Below are 16,385 nucleotides of genomic sequence, written 5' to 3'. Positions count from 1 at the left end.
TCACTTGCTGTTGCCCCGGGACGTCCGCTGTTTGGTCATGGTCGTCAGCATCTGGCTGATGTAAGAGGTCAGGAGGTCGTCCATCTTGTAGCCCTGGGGGGGGGGGGGGCATATGACAGTATATTACTAAAACTGTCATATGTTCTGCTCTTCTAAACTATATTCTGTTCTGATCAGGAGGTTTCACTCCATTGGTATTACCCTAGACAGTTATGTAATTCTATACTAAATAATGTCTAACAACAAACTCTTCTCTAATTTAGCTTTGACTTGATTGAACAGCTCACCAGTGAGGTTTCACACAGCAGCTTGCTGCCTCGGACCAGGTTCCCGATGGTGATGTGGAAGTAGGTGTTGCCGCTGCTCCAGTTGGAGATCTTAGTGAAGGGGTGGGTGGTCAGGATGTCCTGCACAACATACAGGGAGAGGAAGGATGAAGAGTTTTGTTCCAAAAAGAGATATTCAGCATTAGACAAAAGTGACACCTACTCTCGCAAAGGGTAGTATGTAACTTAAAGCTGCATTAGGCAAGATTTGTATGAAAAAATACACCCAATCAGTCCAAATCACAAAGTGGAGGTGCAACAGTGTGCACTAGTCGAGATGGTGTAGATTGACACTGTTTGCCCAAGTTAATGGACACAATGGAAATCTGCTCCATGCACAAGAAGTGACAAATTGAAACTTAAAATTGAAATCCAAAAGTGTCTACTAAACAGTAGTGAGCGCTCACCGGTGATACCTGAACTTCTTCACCACCTCTACCTCCACCACACACTAGAAGAAGACATGTAGTTTACTGACGCCACATTAAAGGATTTTTGGGTAATGAAGTCCTTCAAACTTCCAAGAATTCACATACTCTTGCTGCCACTTGGGGCCACAAAAGTGCAAAGTTGTCTTGTGCAGCTTTAAGTTTTTTGTTCGCAAAATACTCACATTTTGGATCCTCTATCATTTTTGAAATACAGACTGATGTGCTTTTGTTCTGAAATGCATTTCTGTGCACAGACATGCAGACCCACCTTAGACTTGGGATCAATCAGACTGACTCCATGTTTGTTGATTGCGATCAAGAGGGTCTCTGGGTAATTTGGATCAGTGGTTTGCTGCAAGAAAGAAGAAAGCAAGAATAGGTGAGCACACAGGAATGAGCTTCACTGCAGATGCAAAAGAAGAAAAATAAAAAAGAGAAAAAGAACTATGTGCAACAGCTTATTATTGGATTTGTAAAAGTTCTTCACTATGGTCTAAATCCTTTACCTTGACCTCAAAGAAGGCAGAGCCAAAGGTCGGCCATTTGTAAATGATTTTTAGGAAGGAGAGCTTGGCCTCTTCTCGACTCTTCCCTGAATGTTTGTTGAATAGCGACACGATGGACTGGGAGGAAGACACATACAGAGACAAACCAGTAAGATAAAAGATGTGCATATCACAACATTCATTCATTTTGTTTACCCGCTTATTCCTATTCAGGGTCATGGAGGGGCTGGAGCCTAAGCCAGAATACACTGGGCGGAGATACAATATTGATATTATCAATATTATCACACTTGTGCTCTTTTCATGTTGCTTTGAAGTAAGCTATTCAACACCAGAAGTCAAACTGAACAACAAATAGCACTTTCCAGATCTTATTTCTCTATTTTTTGGATGAGAGAATCTACTAAAATACCTAAACTGTAAATGTCATTTTTAATTAAACAGAAATGTATGTGATAAAACTTTGGAAATTTTTTGTCTCATTTGTGAATGCCAGCTTCCTTTGCATCTAGTTTTCAAACCAAGATAAAAAAAAGTCATTGTTATTCTACAGAAGAGGATTATGGATGTGAGAAATTTATCTGAGTTCTGAGATTAATCTCAAAACTCCCTTGCATCTAGTCTTCATTGGATTTTTGGCCCACACTCCTCTGTTGTTACATGTTTTTGACAATCTTACCCTCTTCCAGTCGTCGGGGGAGAGGTGTCGGAGCTGGTCCTGGGGGACGAGCTCCTTCAGGACCTTGGGAATGTTGTGGAAGTGGGATTTGTCCTCCTCAAACTTCACCCTGTAGATGAGTGCCGCCAGCTGGTGCACCTCTTCTCTGGAGCACTTGTGGTAGCCACGCAGATACTTAGGCAGCTCCTGTACAGAGGAAACAGCTGTGTGTGTGTTTGCTTGTGTGTGTGTGTGTGTGTGTGTGTGCACTAGGGTTGACCGATACAGGATGTGTTTTTAAAGGCTGATACCAATTCCGATATTTTTGGATTGAAGCCGCTGATAGCTGATACTTTCTACCATTAGAAGTATTCAGTGTTTTCACCAGAATATTATTCTTGTGGAAAAGCCTCTGAAACAGCATTTAGACCATCATAGGACACTAAAACTCTCCATCAATAATAATTAATAATACATATTAATGCACACTTTGATCAAAATGTCTCATTAGAATCAGTTCAGGTTAAGGGCTTCCCAAAGACAGCCAGTGTAGTATTGATCAATTCTACACTGTATGTAATCAAACAAACTGCATCATATCCATCATATCAGATGTGGACGACACTGACTGGACCAGATCCCATTTTTATATTGTATTATTATATTGTATTATTTTTGTATTATCAGCAATCCAATATATTGGTCTAACCCTAGTGTGTACAAACAGACATACTGAGAGTCAAGCAAAAAATGCCAAGCTTACTGTAACAAGTCATTTAGTTTAGTATTGAGTTTTAATGCCATTTATCTTTAAAAAATAGTGAAAAAAATATGCTGATGGGGTTGAGATCATTTCACTTGTTTACAATGCAGTTTGATCGGTTATAAGAATTTTCTAGAATGTGTTAATGTCTCAAAATAATGTGGATTACACCATTAGTATCAAGAAAATGACACTCCAAAGAAAAAGAGGATTTTAAAAACACAATACTAATGATACAAAATGACACGACTTGTTGAAATGGATAGTTTTTGCAGTGTGTACATTTTTGAGATATACGTAGGTATGTGCTGCTGTTACGGAGGCCACTCACTTGGTAGTAGTGGAAGATGGAGTCGGCCATGGAGTCTTTTCCCGGCGCCGTATTGGTCCACAGCTTCTTCATGAAGAACACCTGATAGGTCAGCGAAGGCACTACGCCTTCACACGGGAGAAGCAGAGGTTAGAAGGTAAACCGCACAGGAAATCTAGCTGCGTAATTAACACGTTTCAGCCGTTATCTTCGCTAACTCTTGAGCCGAGCTTTTTACCGTCTTTTACATGTCGGGCTTTCTTGATCCAGTCGGTCAGGTGCCTCACGAAGTCGAAGAAGAAATCGCCGTCAGGCACGCTGATCACCTGGAGAACCAGAGAAGCACAGGTTGAAGTTCTGTGAAAAACACTGATATCAGTTGAAGATTTGATGATATTCCATTGAAAGAGCTCATTTTCAAAATACTGGAGAAAAACATTAACTGTAGTTCATCATTCAATAAATCTGAACAATAGAGGACCCGGTCAGTAAAAGTGCTTTAATTTAGTAAAGCCAGAACTTAAAGGAATACACCAAGTTTTTGTTAGATTGTTGGCTCCGATGCTCCATGCTAACACTTTAACATATGTTGAGTGATAGTAGGCTCCATGCTAACACTTTAGCATGGAGCCTACTATGTTGAGCCATAGTAGCCTTCAACTGACAACCCTTTTAAATGTAGAATCATTTGTTTTCATTTTGAACTACCAGTCATTTTCTAGGAGTATCTGTTACTTCTTTCAAAAGGCAGATATTCATTTTGGAGCCAAAGTCTTCATTATACAGTGTAATAGTTTTAAAATGCTACAAAAAAACAAACTTTTACAAGAATCTAGATATCCAGGCTAAAGAGAGGCCCTCTACCTTGTCAGTGATCTTGACGAAGAGACTGAAGCCCTCTGAGGATTTGAGCATCAGCCGGCCGGAGATGTTGTGGCAGAAGTCTTTGGCCTTGGTGCTCGACTCCACCTCAAACGCCTGGAATGAAAAACAGTATTGAGTGTTTTCCCCAGAATTTTATTGGTGGCAAGGTAGAAAAACCTCTGAAACCCCATTGATACCATAGGACACAAACTATTATGCTATATGGAAGCACTTGGGGTTTCAGTTGACCTCTGACCTCATCTGAGTCATCAGGGAAGTAAACTTTGTGGAAGATCTGAGTCGTCTTGTGCTGGATGGCCTCCACCTCCACCAGATGAGGAGGGTACTTCCTCGATCCATTTCTGCAACACAGAGCGGAGAGGAACGATAAAGAGAGTTGGAAAGGAAAGTTTGAAAGAGAGTTAAGTAAAAATGAAATGGAAGAATAACAGAGTTTCTTTCCAGTCATGCCAATAAAGCAGACGGAAGAAAGAGACAGACAGAATGTGTGTGTGTGTGTGTGTGTTACCGCAAGGCTTTCTGGAGCCGCTGCATGCAGTCTGGAGCTAACGGATGGTGTTTCTTGGCCTGGAGGAACTTCTGGACGTGAGGCAGCAGGATGTTACTGGGAGGAAACAAACCGGTGCAGAGCCACAGCAGCTCCCAGCCCTTCTCCTCGCTGTACCTACACACACACACACACACACACACACTCGGTAATCAATGGTGTGTGTTAATGGTCTGAGACGGACGCTTCACTAAGCATTAAAACATGGAAAGAAAGTAAATATTCTGACCACAAATGTGTTCTTGTGGCATAAAAAATCCAAGTCCAGGCTCTCGTGTGGGTTGGAAATTTAAAAAGCTTTGGCCATTCAAAACATGCATCTGCCCATGCTTTCATACACCCTTATGAAAGCATAGGGTGATGGAGTTTTGAATGTCTTAGCCCTCCCCAATTACGGGCTTTTTAACTTTAAAACAGACATGAGAGCCTGGACATTAATCTTTATACCACAATAACATATTTGTGATCATTTTATTTCCTTTCTTTCTTTCCAGTACAATTCCTGGCCTCCAACAGCAGCAGAAGATACCTGCAGAGCTCCTAGTATATTTCTTAAATGTGTTGTACTGCACAGTTTTCTCTACATTTAGAAGTGATCAGGTGGTGTGCCTAGGGCCCCCACCAATTGGAAAAACAGAACAGTTAAAAAATTGTGTAACGAAGTTGAATGACGAGAGTATTGCAGCATGAAAAAATGTCTGCCTATACAAAGTAGCCTTGATAGATTGTCATCACCGTCCCAATAATTTAATTGGTGATGGAGGAGACCAGTCAGCCAATCACAGCAAGTCACGGCAATCCAACGGCAAGATTTCAAAATGATACTAGCCATTGGGAGCCAAGAAGAGAGAGACAAAAATAATGATGTGTAAGCACAAATTAAAGGTATGTTATTATGCTAAGGAGGAATACTATGTAAAACTACATGCATTTTACATTGTGAGCCACAGGGTCAGACAGGAAGCAATGGGGTTTATGGGAAATGTAGTCTTAATTTTGAGAAACACTAGCACTTACAATATCACTTGTGTGAGATACAATCATCTCCACCAGGGTCTCATTAGTTTACAATAATTATACCAAGATATCACAATTAATTTGGCAATGATATACTTTTAAATACGTTTAAAAATGCTACATGTAGCACCTTTAACTGTGTGCCTGCAAAGTAGACGAGTGCAGCTGGTCCTTTCTACACACATTGGTGTATGTAAAATGAACTAAGTGTCAAGTGAATTTATGGAGAACCAACATGAGATATCAAACTGCCTGTCTTGTCAAAAAGGTGGTGTGATATTATCGTCTTTCACACTGTTGCATTGGACGAGGTAAACGTAAATGTGTGTGTGTGTGTGCTGCAGACTTACTTGATGTGATTATCGGTGAGCTGTTTGAGGATCTGACAGAAAATCTCATCTTTGAGCGGCTCGGCCTTCAGCGCTCCTTCAAAGATGAGGTCGGTCAGCTCGTTCACAGACCGCACTCGTTTGGACGGGTAATCGCCCATGTACTTCATCACAGGTGGAGTCATGGTTAAGGACCAGCCAACATACTGGACAGTAAATCACATAACATAAATCCAGGCCAAACACACAGTGGCCTATAATGTCCAATATGGCCTAACTGAGTTTTGAATGACTTACAATGACGTGTAATAACACAAACACACACACCGTCCAGTAAAGGATATCTATGAAGGCCAGGCAGGCCTCCTGGGAGAGCTCCTCGTGGGCCAGGACCTTCTTCAGTAGTGGCTGTTTGAGAGGCTCCCTGGTGCAGCTCCATAGACTCTCCTTGCCTCGGGCTTTGGAGATCATCACCCTGCTCAGAGTGCTCTTAACGGGAGGCCTGGAAGGACGGAGGGTCAAACCAGGAAGAGGGACAGAGATGACGGAGCATCATAGATGTCAGAACTCACAACCTGATCCTGCAGGTTTGCACCCTGCAACATCCGCCGCATCAAACTCCTGCCTATTCCTCATAGACTACAACTATATTTACCTCCATTCCCCACCCTGGTTCCTATGAGCAAAATCTTCAGTACTATATATGTAAATAAGCAGGGGAAGCACCTGAAGTAGTCGTAGGAGAACTCTTCCAGTGTGTAGGGCTTGGCCTTGTCCTCTTTTTCAGAAAGGCTCAGCTGGGACATAGTGACGGACGCTCTCCTCTGATCCGGGGTCATGGTCACAAGAGCCTGGGACAGAGAGGGAAAAGGAAAGGAGGGAGGAAGAGGGTGTGGTGGGAACGAGGAAGGCAGAGACAGGATAGAAAAAAATAAGTAGTAAATGAGGGTGGATTGGAGTGCACTCACTTTGCCCACAAGGAGAGAGAATTCCTGCTGAATTACACCACAGGGAACACTGAAGGGAACACCTCTCCAAATTCAAGCATGTAAATAAACCACTCTAGAAGGAAATGTACTACAGTGATGCATTTCTTGTCAATAAAACCCATTTGAATTGGACTCAGTTGTAATCAAGGAGCTAAAATGATACACATCATCGTCCTTGATTCACCACATAAGCTGTGTATCATTTCTTTGTTGAATGAAAGTTTGTTATTTTCTGTTTAAAATCTACATGTCATCTGGTTTTCTAAATAAAATCAACCTACACTCGATTTCCTCAATAAAAAACACATAAATACAAAAAAAAACATAATCTAGAAGAAGATTCTCTGAAAGCTTTGGCTCTGTTTGCTCTGGAAGAACAGCGCCCTCTTCCTGTTTGGTGCCGTAAAGCGATCCAGCAGATTTCCCGCCAAATCCGACCAGGTGGCTCACAATGTAAAAATCAGTGTACAGGCTGCCAATGTTCTCAGTGATAGTGTCATTTGTTTACATTTGTAATCAAACTAATATCTCAAAATGAATGTGGTAATGATTTTATTGATGTTAAAATGCTACAGGTTGCACAGGTGATCGGTTTTGGAGCCCTACTCACCACTAGGTCATACTGTGGCCTGGTGACAGTGGGCAGCACGTAGACGCAGTCGGCTGGGAAGTCCCCTCTCTGCTTGGTCCTGTCGTTCATGCCGTGGGCCCAGCCGGAGTTCATCACTTGCTCCCCGCTGTGTTCGTCCAGCATGATCAGATCCCCCTTGGAGAAACTCAGGAATGTGGAATCCACCCCCGCTAAGAGATAAGGAGTACACAAATAGACCGTAAAATAAATCTACTCTCCTCAACTCAACCTGCTAACAAGTTTGTTTATCGGTGATAGGCAAAAAAGCGAATATTACCGGGATTGGGGCAGTCCAGCAGCGCCACCACGTACTTGGACCTCTTCCTCAGACCCTCAAGGAAAGCGACCACCAGATCCCGGATATCCTCGGCGTTGTTGGAGGTGAACGTGTACTCGTCTCCTTTGATGGTGGCCAGGGTAAAGCTCTGGCCCTGCAGTTTACCCCCTCTGCAAGGGCAATTTGCTTTAATCATACCAGCCATATTTTTTTTCCACAGCATACGAAAACACAACACATCAATGATGGAGAAAATAATAATTGTCGTGCAACAATTCTAAAACAGAGGATTCAGCCTGTAAAAGTGTTTTCATTTCAACATGTCAATTGAGGTCTTTAAGGAATTCACTGAATATTTGGGAGATTGCCCTGTTGAGTGATGAGAACATAGACAATATGTTAGCATTGAGCCTACTGTCACTCAACATAGTGTATGTTAAAGTGTTAGCATGGAGCTGACTGAGCCAACGATCTACCGGATCGATGATTTTGCTTTCTATGTACTCATCACTTCACAGGTAAGTTGACCAATAGGACAATCTACCAAAAACTTGGTGCATTTCCTATTACTAACTATAAAAAGAGCCAAAATTTGTTTTCATTTTGTTCTGTGCATCATTTTGTAGTAGGTAGGAGTAGGAGTATTTTTTTGTCTGATGTTGGAAGTCTCTCTTGAAATGAAACTCTTCATATAATCTTACAGAACAATATTATTTTGACACATTTCATCATAAATGTTGCTCCAGTGAGGTGGGACACCATACCTGCTACTAGACACAGCGGTGATTTCTGGGAAAGAGAGCTCCAGCAGCACCTGCTCCTGTTCGTCCACAAAGTAAACCCCAGTCCAGTTCACCGCCACTATCACGTCATTCTTGGGCAGACTAGGCCCTGTAGGACGGACAGTGTGGCATCCATTTAAAAATAACCCACAATTATACATAATAAGAAAGGGGTTTATAATGCATTTCTTTGAGATACAGAACGTGTGTTAGCAGCTTAAACGCTGTAGTTTTACCGACCTGAGAATTTGAAGGCCTCGTAGAAGCGTGAGAAGAGTAAAGGCCACTTGAAACGAGCAAAGTCCACCACATCCTCCTTCACCTTCTGTGTGTCCAACCTCTTCTTTGTTTGTAATCCCTGGTTAGTTAGTGAGTTGTAGTTAGAGGAAGGGTTAAACCCTCAGCTGGCTTCAATTTTGTGTTGAATATGAAAAAGCCACAAAGGTAACAGAAATACACTGTTTGGGGGTAGATACAAGCTTGTTTAGCATGCACTGTCTGTATCACACTAAATACTGGATACACAGAGGTGAAACTTCTACCAATTTCTTTTTGCACAATACCCAGTTGATGAAAATGTCAGTGTCAGATACCTTTTTGTGGGCGGCGACAATGAGCTGGGCCCACTTCTCGGCGGTCTTGCCTGAGCTGATCTCTCTGTCGGGGATGTAGGTGGGGATGAGGCTGAGCAGGCGATCCTGGAGGATCTCGGAGCCGTAATCCACGTAGTACTGCTGAGAGGCCAGCTCGGCTAGGTCCTCCTCCTGATGGGCAGAGAAAACAAAGTCAATATCTGGAGTAGGGCTCCACTGATGTGGGTTTTTGAAGGACGACACCAATATTTTTATACTGAAGCTGCACTGATAGTCAGTGTCTTCAAAATTATGAAAAAAAATTATGTGTATTCAGTATTTTCCCCAGAATTGTGTTCTTGTCAGAGTGGAAAAGCCTCTGAAACAGCATTTAGACCATCATGGGACACTAAAACTCTCCACTGAAACCCAGACTAATGAAATTCTTCTAGGGTTTGCAGCTGTTTACGGCAGGCTGACCCACTGCAACTATACAATAGTAAGAGAAACTCTGGGGTACATTAACGCCTAACGCTACTGAACAATTACATGAAAAAATAAAAAGTGTAAAGAAAATGAAAATGTCATATGAGCTTGTCTAGACTTTTTTTATGTAGCTGTGGTCAGGGAGGAACCTCCATCATATCAGAGGTGGGCGACACTGACTAGCCGATGTCATATATCAGTCTAACCCAAATCTGGAGTTCAACATTGGTGGCTTGTGGACTTCCCTGCCTCTGTCACTCCTCACCCTCTCGCAGCGGTACTCTCCGAACTTCACCCCCCGGACGATCTGCTGGTAGACGAGGTTGGTGGCCACGTAGTCGTCGGCGGGGCTGTGCCAGGGGGAGAAGATCTCCTTCCTGAAGAACAGCCTCCAGGGGGCGTTCCTCTCCTGGGCGCCCTGCTCCTTGGCGTACTGTTCACACTGGGACACGGCGTCCATCACGTGGTCGCTGCCGCTGCCCAGCGACGACACCTGGCCAAAGCAGTGAATTTCTTTAATACCTTTGTGAAGTAGTATGAGAATGTATAATGTATATGCATGCACTCATATACAAACACTGTGTACTGAGGGGTTAGACCAATGTAGGTTTCTGAAGGCTGATACAAATGCTAATATTTTTGGATTGAAGCTGCCGATAGCAGCAGATATCTTTAAAAGTGACAATTTTCATGCCTAAAAATTCCAAGAAATTACAGATGCCTAAAAAATTTTGTTGTTGGAAAGCTGGAATAGCCTCTGACACAGCATTTAGACCATATGACACTAAAACTCTGAACACTGGGAAACACTGAATCCTCTGAAACAGCTCTTGCTTCCTCTTAACATCCTTTTAGGAGGGTTACCAGCTCCTTAAGGCAGGGTGAGGCAGGTTTCACTGCAGGTTTTACAGCCTGTTGAGTAAAATCCTGGAATGATTTCTCTGGTCAGACATCTGATATAAAAAATAATAATAAAACTAAAACCTTTACCTTGTCAAACAGGGCAATGTACAGCGAAAAGCCAAAGCGGTCTCGCAGGTTGATCTTGTCGGCCAGAGCGTTGCACAGCTCACTGGCTGTGGTGGCCGAGTCTGTCAGGAGGGTCTTGGTGGTGCCATCCATAAACGTTACTGGCAGCATGATGGGCTTCTTAGACTTAGTGGCCTGCCGGGGCAAAGCAGATCAGATTCAAGCTCAAGTAGTTAGTAACATTCAAAATATTCCACAGCAAAATGGTTTGTTCAACCAAGAAATATCTATCTATCTATCTATCTATCTATGTCGTTATGTTGTTGTTTGTTAGATAGTGTCTTCAAATTTCATAAGAAAATTCCACCTGATTCCAAAGCAAATTAACTTTGTTCAAGAATTTTCTTGAATCAAGTGTCATTTTCATGATGCCAGTGGAGTGCTCTGACTTTTTCTGCCTTGTTTCAAGATATTGACACTGGTTTCTAGAAAAGTCTTTAAACAAGTGTAAGTGAATGGGAACAAGTAGATTTTATGACTTAATATTAGAATTAACGACTTGTTAAGATGGACATTTTTTGCTGTGTTGGTATTAGACAAGTGTGTGGCTTGCCTTTGGCCCAGGAGAATTTGGAGTGTATGGATTAGCTCTCTCGTATTTGCAATACAAACATCAGCAAAATTCATACAGCTAATACCAAAGAACTAATAATCTGTGACATCATCAAGATACTTTCTGGACTGAACGATAGACTGATGTTGTGGATGCAGAGAAGGTTTTTAGTTGTATTTTTTTTTTTTTTGCAGTCAGGTGAGACATTTTCACTTATTTCTAATGCATATCAACTCCAGAAAAGTGATGTTACCTTCATAGAGTGAGGTAGAGTGAGGTGGAGTGATCCACCTTATATCAAGATATTGCCACTTGTTATATTAACTTCTTGAAACAAATGAAACTTTTATTTTAAGATTTTAAGACTTTAAGTACTAGATGAAATGACTGGCTTAAATGGGATGGCTTTTGCAGTTTAAATGAGCATAATTTGGCAGGGAACACCAATGTGAACAGACATCACATGGACAGTACAGGCATCACAGTAACCAAGGCCAGCATGTGTTTATATTTACAAACCTGCAGCTCCAGCCATGATGGAGGTTGGGTCCTTGTGCGGTTGACAAACGTCCTCCTCAACCTTTCCTCACAGTATGGAGCATAACCAGGAGGCCCACTGGTCATAAACGTCCGTAAATACTGGGGAAAGGGAAAGAGAAAACAAAAAGAGAGAAGCTTTGTTTAATCGTTATCACAAAGAGAGAAGTAAGTGACTGAAACTAGTGGGATAGTTGATAATATAAGTGGACTGACACTTATATTACACCAAAAAGGAGTAAAAGCTAACCAAAAAAGCAAATGACAGCAGTTTTACAGCATTTACCATGGTGATACATCACCTCTTCACTAGACGTTTCTGGTGGATCTCTGCTTACTCCTCTCTATTGTGAAAATGTGAAATATCACCTGTATATCGAGTGGTATTTCCATCTCAAGTGAGTTAAAGGGCTTCTTACTTTGACAAACTTCTCGGAGGGGGCGAAGCAGCCCACGCAGAGGGACAGCAGGATCCAGCCGCGGGCGTGGCTGCTCTTGGACGGGTTCTGAGTGAGCTGCTTGCAGATCTGACAGTAGATCTCGTCCCTGAGACAGAAAACAGGATCAGTTTATTGTCAGGTACTTGTCTGGTGTGGTCCAGTGAAGCTCTGTGGGTGGAATTAAGGTTGGACTGATATGGGTTTTTGAAGGCCAATGCCGATATTTTTGGATTGCCAATAGCCTGTATGTTATGCTCATATTCACCAGCTTTAAATTTGACCACTATCATGCCAAAACATTCCCCAAAATGTACAAGTATTGCCCCAAAATTGTATTCTTGTCGGGGTGGAAAAGCCTCTGAAACAGCATTTAGACCACTGGACACTAAAACTCTCCACTGAAACCAACCATCCTTCATTGAAACAACATATTCATGCATACTTGTCACATTAAGAATCAATTCAGGTTAAGGTCTTCCCATAGACAACCAGTGTAATATTGATCATTCCTACAATAAATATGTAATCAATCAATTACATCATATCCGTCATATCAGAAGTGGACGACACTGACCGGCTGATATCAGATTTTTAATACAAGGCCGATATCAGCCCATTATATCAACAAACTGATATATCAGGCTAACCCCAGCACTAACACCACTGGGGTTAGAAGAGTGAATTTAGTGAGGACAGTAAAGGAGGTTAGGATAATAAAACCGCAGTAGGTCGTAGGTCACCTGAGGGCGGGCCTTAGGATGCCGTTGCCAATGATGAAGTGGAGTTTCTCCAGGTTGGAGGTGGGCCGTTCCTCCAGCATGCTGTTCCCCTGGAGGCTGTAGTCCCCCTCTGTCAGCCGCCTGGTCACCTGCCGGGGGGATGGAAGAGGAAAAACATGAGATTAAAACCACTCAATAAATGGATATGAATGAATTTGTTTGATTATACATTTATTGTAGAATTTATCAATACTACACTGGTTGTCTTTTATCCATGGCTCTGATTTCTTTACCTTGAATGTCTCTATCGCACATGATCATTAAATAAACAGGAAATGACACCTGTTGTCAGGGTACTGTGGCTTTGACCCTCCTTAGTATTGGTTGCTTCAAATGTTGGTGAACTGCTAGTAAGCTACTCTAGAGTGCCAGCTAAAGACAAAAAGTGAAGATTATTTGAATGACTTGCTGAGTCTCACCTCTTCTGTGATCTTGGATTTCCTCTTCAGGGTGAGAGACACAAGTTTATGTCTCACACTGTTCCTCTTCTGGCTTCCGTCTATGGAGCTGTTCTGTAGACAGACACAAACATGGGATGACAATGACATTTTTCATGTTAGTAGGCCATATTACAACCACTACTACTGCTATTACTACTACTAGTACTACTATCTCTTATGCAAGCTCAATCAGACCGAATCCAAAAAGTACAAAAAGTGCAAATACATTTTGTTTGTTTCAGCCCCCTTAGATAACAACATATGTTTGTATATATGTTGCCATACTTCTTTTGTTAAGAGTATATACTTTTCTGTGAGTGACAACTTTGTGAACATTGTCTGGATTGGTCTAATGTGGTAAACCCCACCCATCTGGCGCTCCCTCAGCAGAGTAAAACAAATGCTCAAAGAACGATTTGAAACGATTTGATCTCACTGGGTATTTTTTTCACTCGCCTTTCCTCCATCTTTCTGCTCATCCTCTCTCACCTCCCCCTCCACCTGGAGTTCCTGCAGCTCCCTCTTGTAGGTCCTCTTGCCCAGCGTTTCATAGATCTTGGTCATGACGGGGATCTTCTCGCTGCCGTCGTTAATGATGATCTGGTACTTGGGCTCTGGGAGGTCGCCCATGAACCTCAACACCGTGATCCACACCGCCAACGCAGCCTGGACGACAGGAGAGGAAGATTAATTCAGCAGTAGGATAACTGATTGATTTGTTTCATTTTGGGATCTGTCAGTCACAATCTATTTCCCTACCATCTACAGTATACCTGTTTAAAGGTAACACATGTAGCATTTTAACATCAATCATTGCCACATTAATAATGAGGCATTAGTATAATTACCGTTAACAAACAAAGACTGACAGCCTCTATTGGCCTCTACAGCACATTTGACATTGTGTGCTGTAATTTGCCAGGAAATCTGCTGCATTGCTTTACAGCACAAAGGCGATTGCTTTATGGCACAAAACAGTGTGTGTGAAAGGCTGATGGAAAAATCTCTTCAACATGTTTATCCTCGTCAGTAAAGACAAAGACACCAGGGAGGGGGAGGAAGGACAGGAAGGGTTTATGGGAAATGTAGTCTTAATTTGGAGAAACACTAGCTGTAACAACACCACTGGCGTAAGATAGATGCTACCAATCGTCTCCACCATGGTCTCAGTAGTTATACCAAGATCATAATTAATTTCACAATGCTATATTGATGCTTAAAATACTAACATGCAGCACCTTTAATATGCTGTGGTTTACAGCTGGATAAAAATGTTGAGACAGTTGCTGTAGTCGTGTTTTCTATAATGATTTAATAACATCTATGATGCGAATACCTAAGAGAGAGGCTAGAGATGAGGAGGGCTTCAGGTTTTGGGGTCAAGGGTCAAAACTCACCAGCTGGTCTCCCTCGTCCTCATGGAAGAGCAGGGGCTGCTTGAGCGGCCGTCTGATGTAGGTGTGAGTGGAGACGCCCTGGAAGTAGGTGGCGGCGAACTTGGAGAACTTGTACTCGGACAGATCCTCGTCTTCCTCCTCCGGCAGCGGCGGAGCCTCGTTCAGCACCTCCTCCTCCGCCTCCTCGCCCCGGGGAGCGCTCTCCAGGTCCTGACCGGTGGGAGAAGGTGCACAGAGAGAGAAGTACATGTATGAAATAAACACATATTAGGATAGATAGGATAGGGTAAGGTAAGATGAAAATTTAATAAATCCTGGTTTTGCTCCAGAACCCTATAAAAATGTTTCCTCATGGTCACTGCTTCATTAAAAAACACCATTAATGGTACTATTTTGTAAGTAAAAGCCTCAAGATAAGGAAAACTTTAACAATACTTGATAGTGAGTTTTACTCTCATGTTAGCAATTGTTTTATTTGAGTAGATTTTACATTTTTAGATTATGATCTATCATGCTATAATTATCTAAATAATACAAGTTTTTAAACTACAGGTGTTCAAACCATTAATAAAAATAGGTCCATCCCCCACAACTGCAATAATATTTTAGAGGAAAACCATAGAAGATGTAATCAATACCTAATGTATGATTGCGTAATATTGTAGAACTGATCAATATTACACTAGTTTTCTATGAGAAGACATTAAGCTGAATTGACTGTAATGAGAAATTTTGATCAGATTCCACACAAGTAGGGCTGGGCAATATATCAATATTATATCGATATCGTGATATGACATTAGATATTGTCTTAGATTTTGGATATGGTAATATCGTGATATGGCATAAGTGTCTTTTCCTGCTTTTAAAGGCTGCATTACAGTAAAGTGATGTCATTTTCTGAACTTACCAGACTGTTCTAGCTGTTCTATTATTTGCCTTTACCCACTTTGTCATTATATCCACATTACTAATGATTATTCATCAAAAATCTCATTGTGTAAATATTTTGTGAAAGCACCAATAGTCATCCCTACAATATTGTCGCAATATCGATATCGAGGTATTTGGTCAAAAATATTGTGATATTTGATTCTGTCCATATCGCCCAGCCCTACACACAAGTATGCGTGAATATGTTTATTATGATTATTATTATTTTCCTCAGTTTCAATGGAGAATTTTACTCTCCCATGGCCATGATCTAAATAAATTCAGAGGCTTTTCCATCCTGCTGGCAAAAACTTTCTGGAAAACGTTTTTCCCATTCAAATGTTAGAGACATAAAATATTGGCTATCGGCACATTCAGTCTAGAAATATCAGTACCTGTATCGGACTGCGACAACCCATATGAGTGGATCCCTACCTCGAACCCGGCCGGCGCCTGTCCCTCCTGGTTGGGCAGCGGCCCGGTGTTGCCCAGGAAGCCGAACATGCGGTCCACCATGTCCGAGTGGTCCACGGGCCGCTCCTTGTCCCGCTCCATCTGCTCCAGCAGCTCCTTCTTCCGCCTCGCCTCCTCCTTCTCCTCCCGGTCCCTCTCCTCCTGCCGCTGGGCCAGCTGCACCAGGCGCTCCTGGTGCATCCTCTCGGCCTCGGCCTTGGCCCGCCGGGCCGTCATCTGGTTGCGCAGCCGCTCCTCCTCGGCCAGCCGCTGGCGCTCCGCTTCCTGGCGGTGCTGGAGCTGCGTGAGAGAACG

General features: G+C 42.4%; 1 protein-coding gene across 1 annotated transcript in view; it reads right to left on the bottom strand.

The window, feature by feature from the left end:
* Positions 1 to 16,385, bottom strand: part of myo7ab (myosin VIIAb) — a 34,471-nt gene continuing 18,086 nt past the window's right edge. Inside the window, exons 23-49 of the mRNA XM_071544037.1 lie at positions 16,053 to 16,370; positions 14,685 to 14,894; positions 13,777 to 13,953; positions 13,267 to 13,359; positions 12,809 to 12,936; positions 12,048 to 12,174; positions 11,611 to 11,730; positions 10,500 to 10,673; positions 9,775 to 10,002; positions 9,045 to 9,215; positions 8,692 to 8,809; positions 8,434 to 8,560; positions 7,670 to 7,839; positions 7,372 to 7,562; positions 6,499 to 6,623; positions 6,117 to 6,274; positions 5,794 to 5,947; positions 4,388 to 4,543; positions 4,115 to 4,220; positions 3,859 to 3,972; positions 3,233 to 3,320; positions 3,016 to 3,122; positions 1,943 to 2,128; positions 1,264 to 1,380; positions 1,026 to 1,109; positions 288 to 407; positions 1 to 93 (exon numbers count right to left, since the gene is read on the bottom strand). Coding sequence (XP_071400138.1) covers positions 1 to 93; positions 288 to 407; positions 1,026 to 1,109; positions 1,264 to 1,380; positions 1,943 to 2,128; positions 3,016 to 3,122; positions 3,233 to 3,320; positions 3,859 to 3,972; positions 4,115 to 4,220; positions 4,388 to 4,543; positions 5,794 to 5,947; positions 6,117 to 6,274; positions 6,499 to 6,623; positions 7,372 to 7,562; positions 7,670 to 7,839; positions 8,434 to 8,560; positions 8,692 to 8,809; positions 9,045 to 9,215; positions 9,775 to 10,002; positions 10,500 to 10,673; positions 11,611 to 11,730; positions 12,048 to 12,174; positions 12,809 to 12,936; positions 13,267 to 13,359; positions 13,777 to 13,953; positions 14,685 to 14,894; positions 16,053 to 16,370 — 3,960 coding nt within the window. The remainder of the gene's footprint in view (positions 94 to 287; positions 408 to 1,025; positions 1,110 to 1,263; positions 1,381 to 1,942; positions 2,129 to 3,015; positions 3,123 to 3,232; positions 3,321 to 3,858; positions 3,973 to 4,114; positions 4,221 to 4,387; positions 4,544 to 5,793; positions 5,948 to 6,116; positions 6,275 to 6,498; positions 6,624 to 7,371; positions 7,563 to 7,669; positions 7,840 to 8,433; positions 8,561 to 8,691; positions 8,810 to 9,044; positions 9,216 to 9,774; positions 10,003 to 10,499; positions 10,674 to 11,610; positions 11,731 to 12,047; positions 12,175 to 12,808; positions 12,937 to 13,266; positions 13,360 to 13,776; positions 13,954 to 14,684; positions 14,895 to 16,052; positions 16,371 to 16,385) is intronic.

This window comes from Centroberyx affinis, unplaced genomic scaffold (assembly GCF_046629955.1).
Source record: "Centroberyx affinis isolate AG114_WGS23_722 - 3 ecotype Tasmania unplaced genomic scaffold, CSIRO-AGI_Caff_v1 ptg004438l_1, whole genome shotgun sequence".
NCBI lineage: Eukaryota > Metazoa > Chordata > Actinopteri > Beryciformes > Berycidae > Centroberyx > Centroberyx affinis.
Note: the sequence above shows the minus strand (reverse complement) of the source record. Positions and strands in the feature narration are given on the sequence as shown.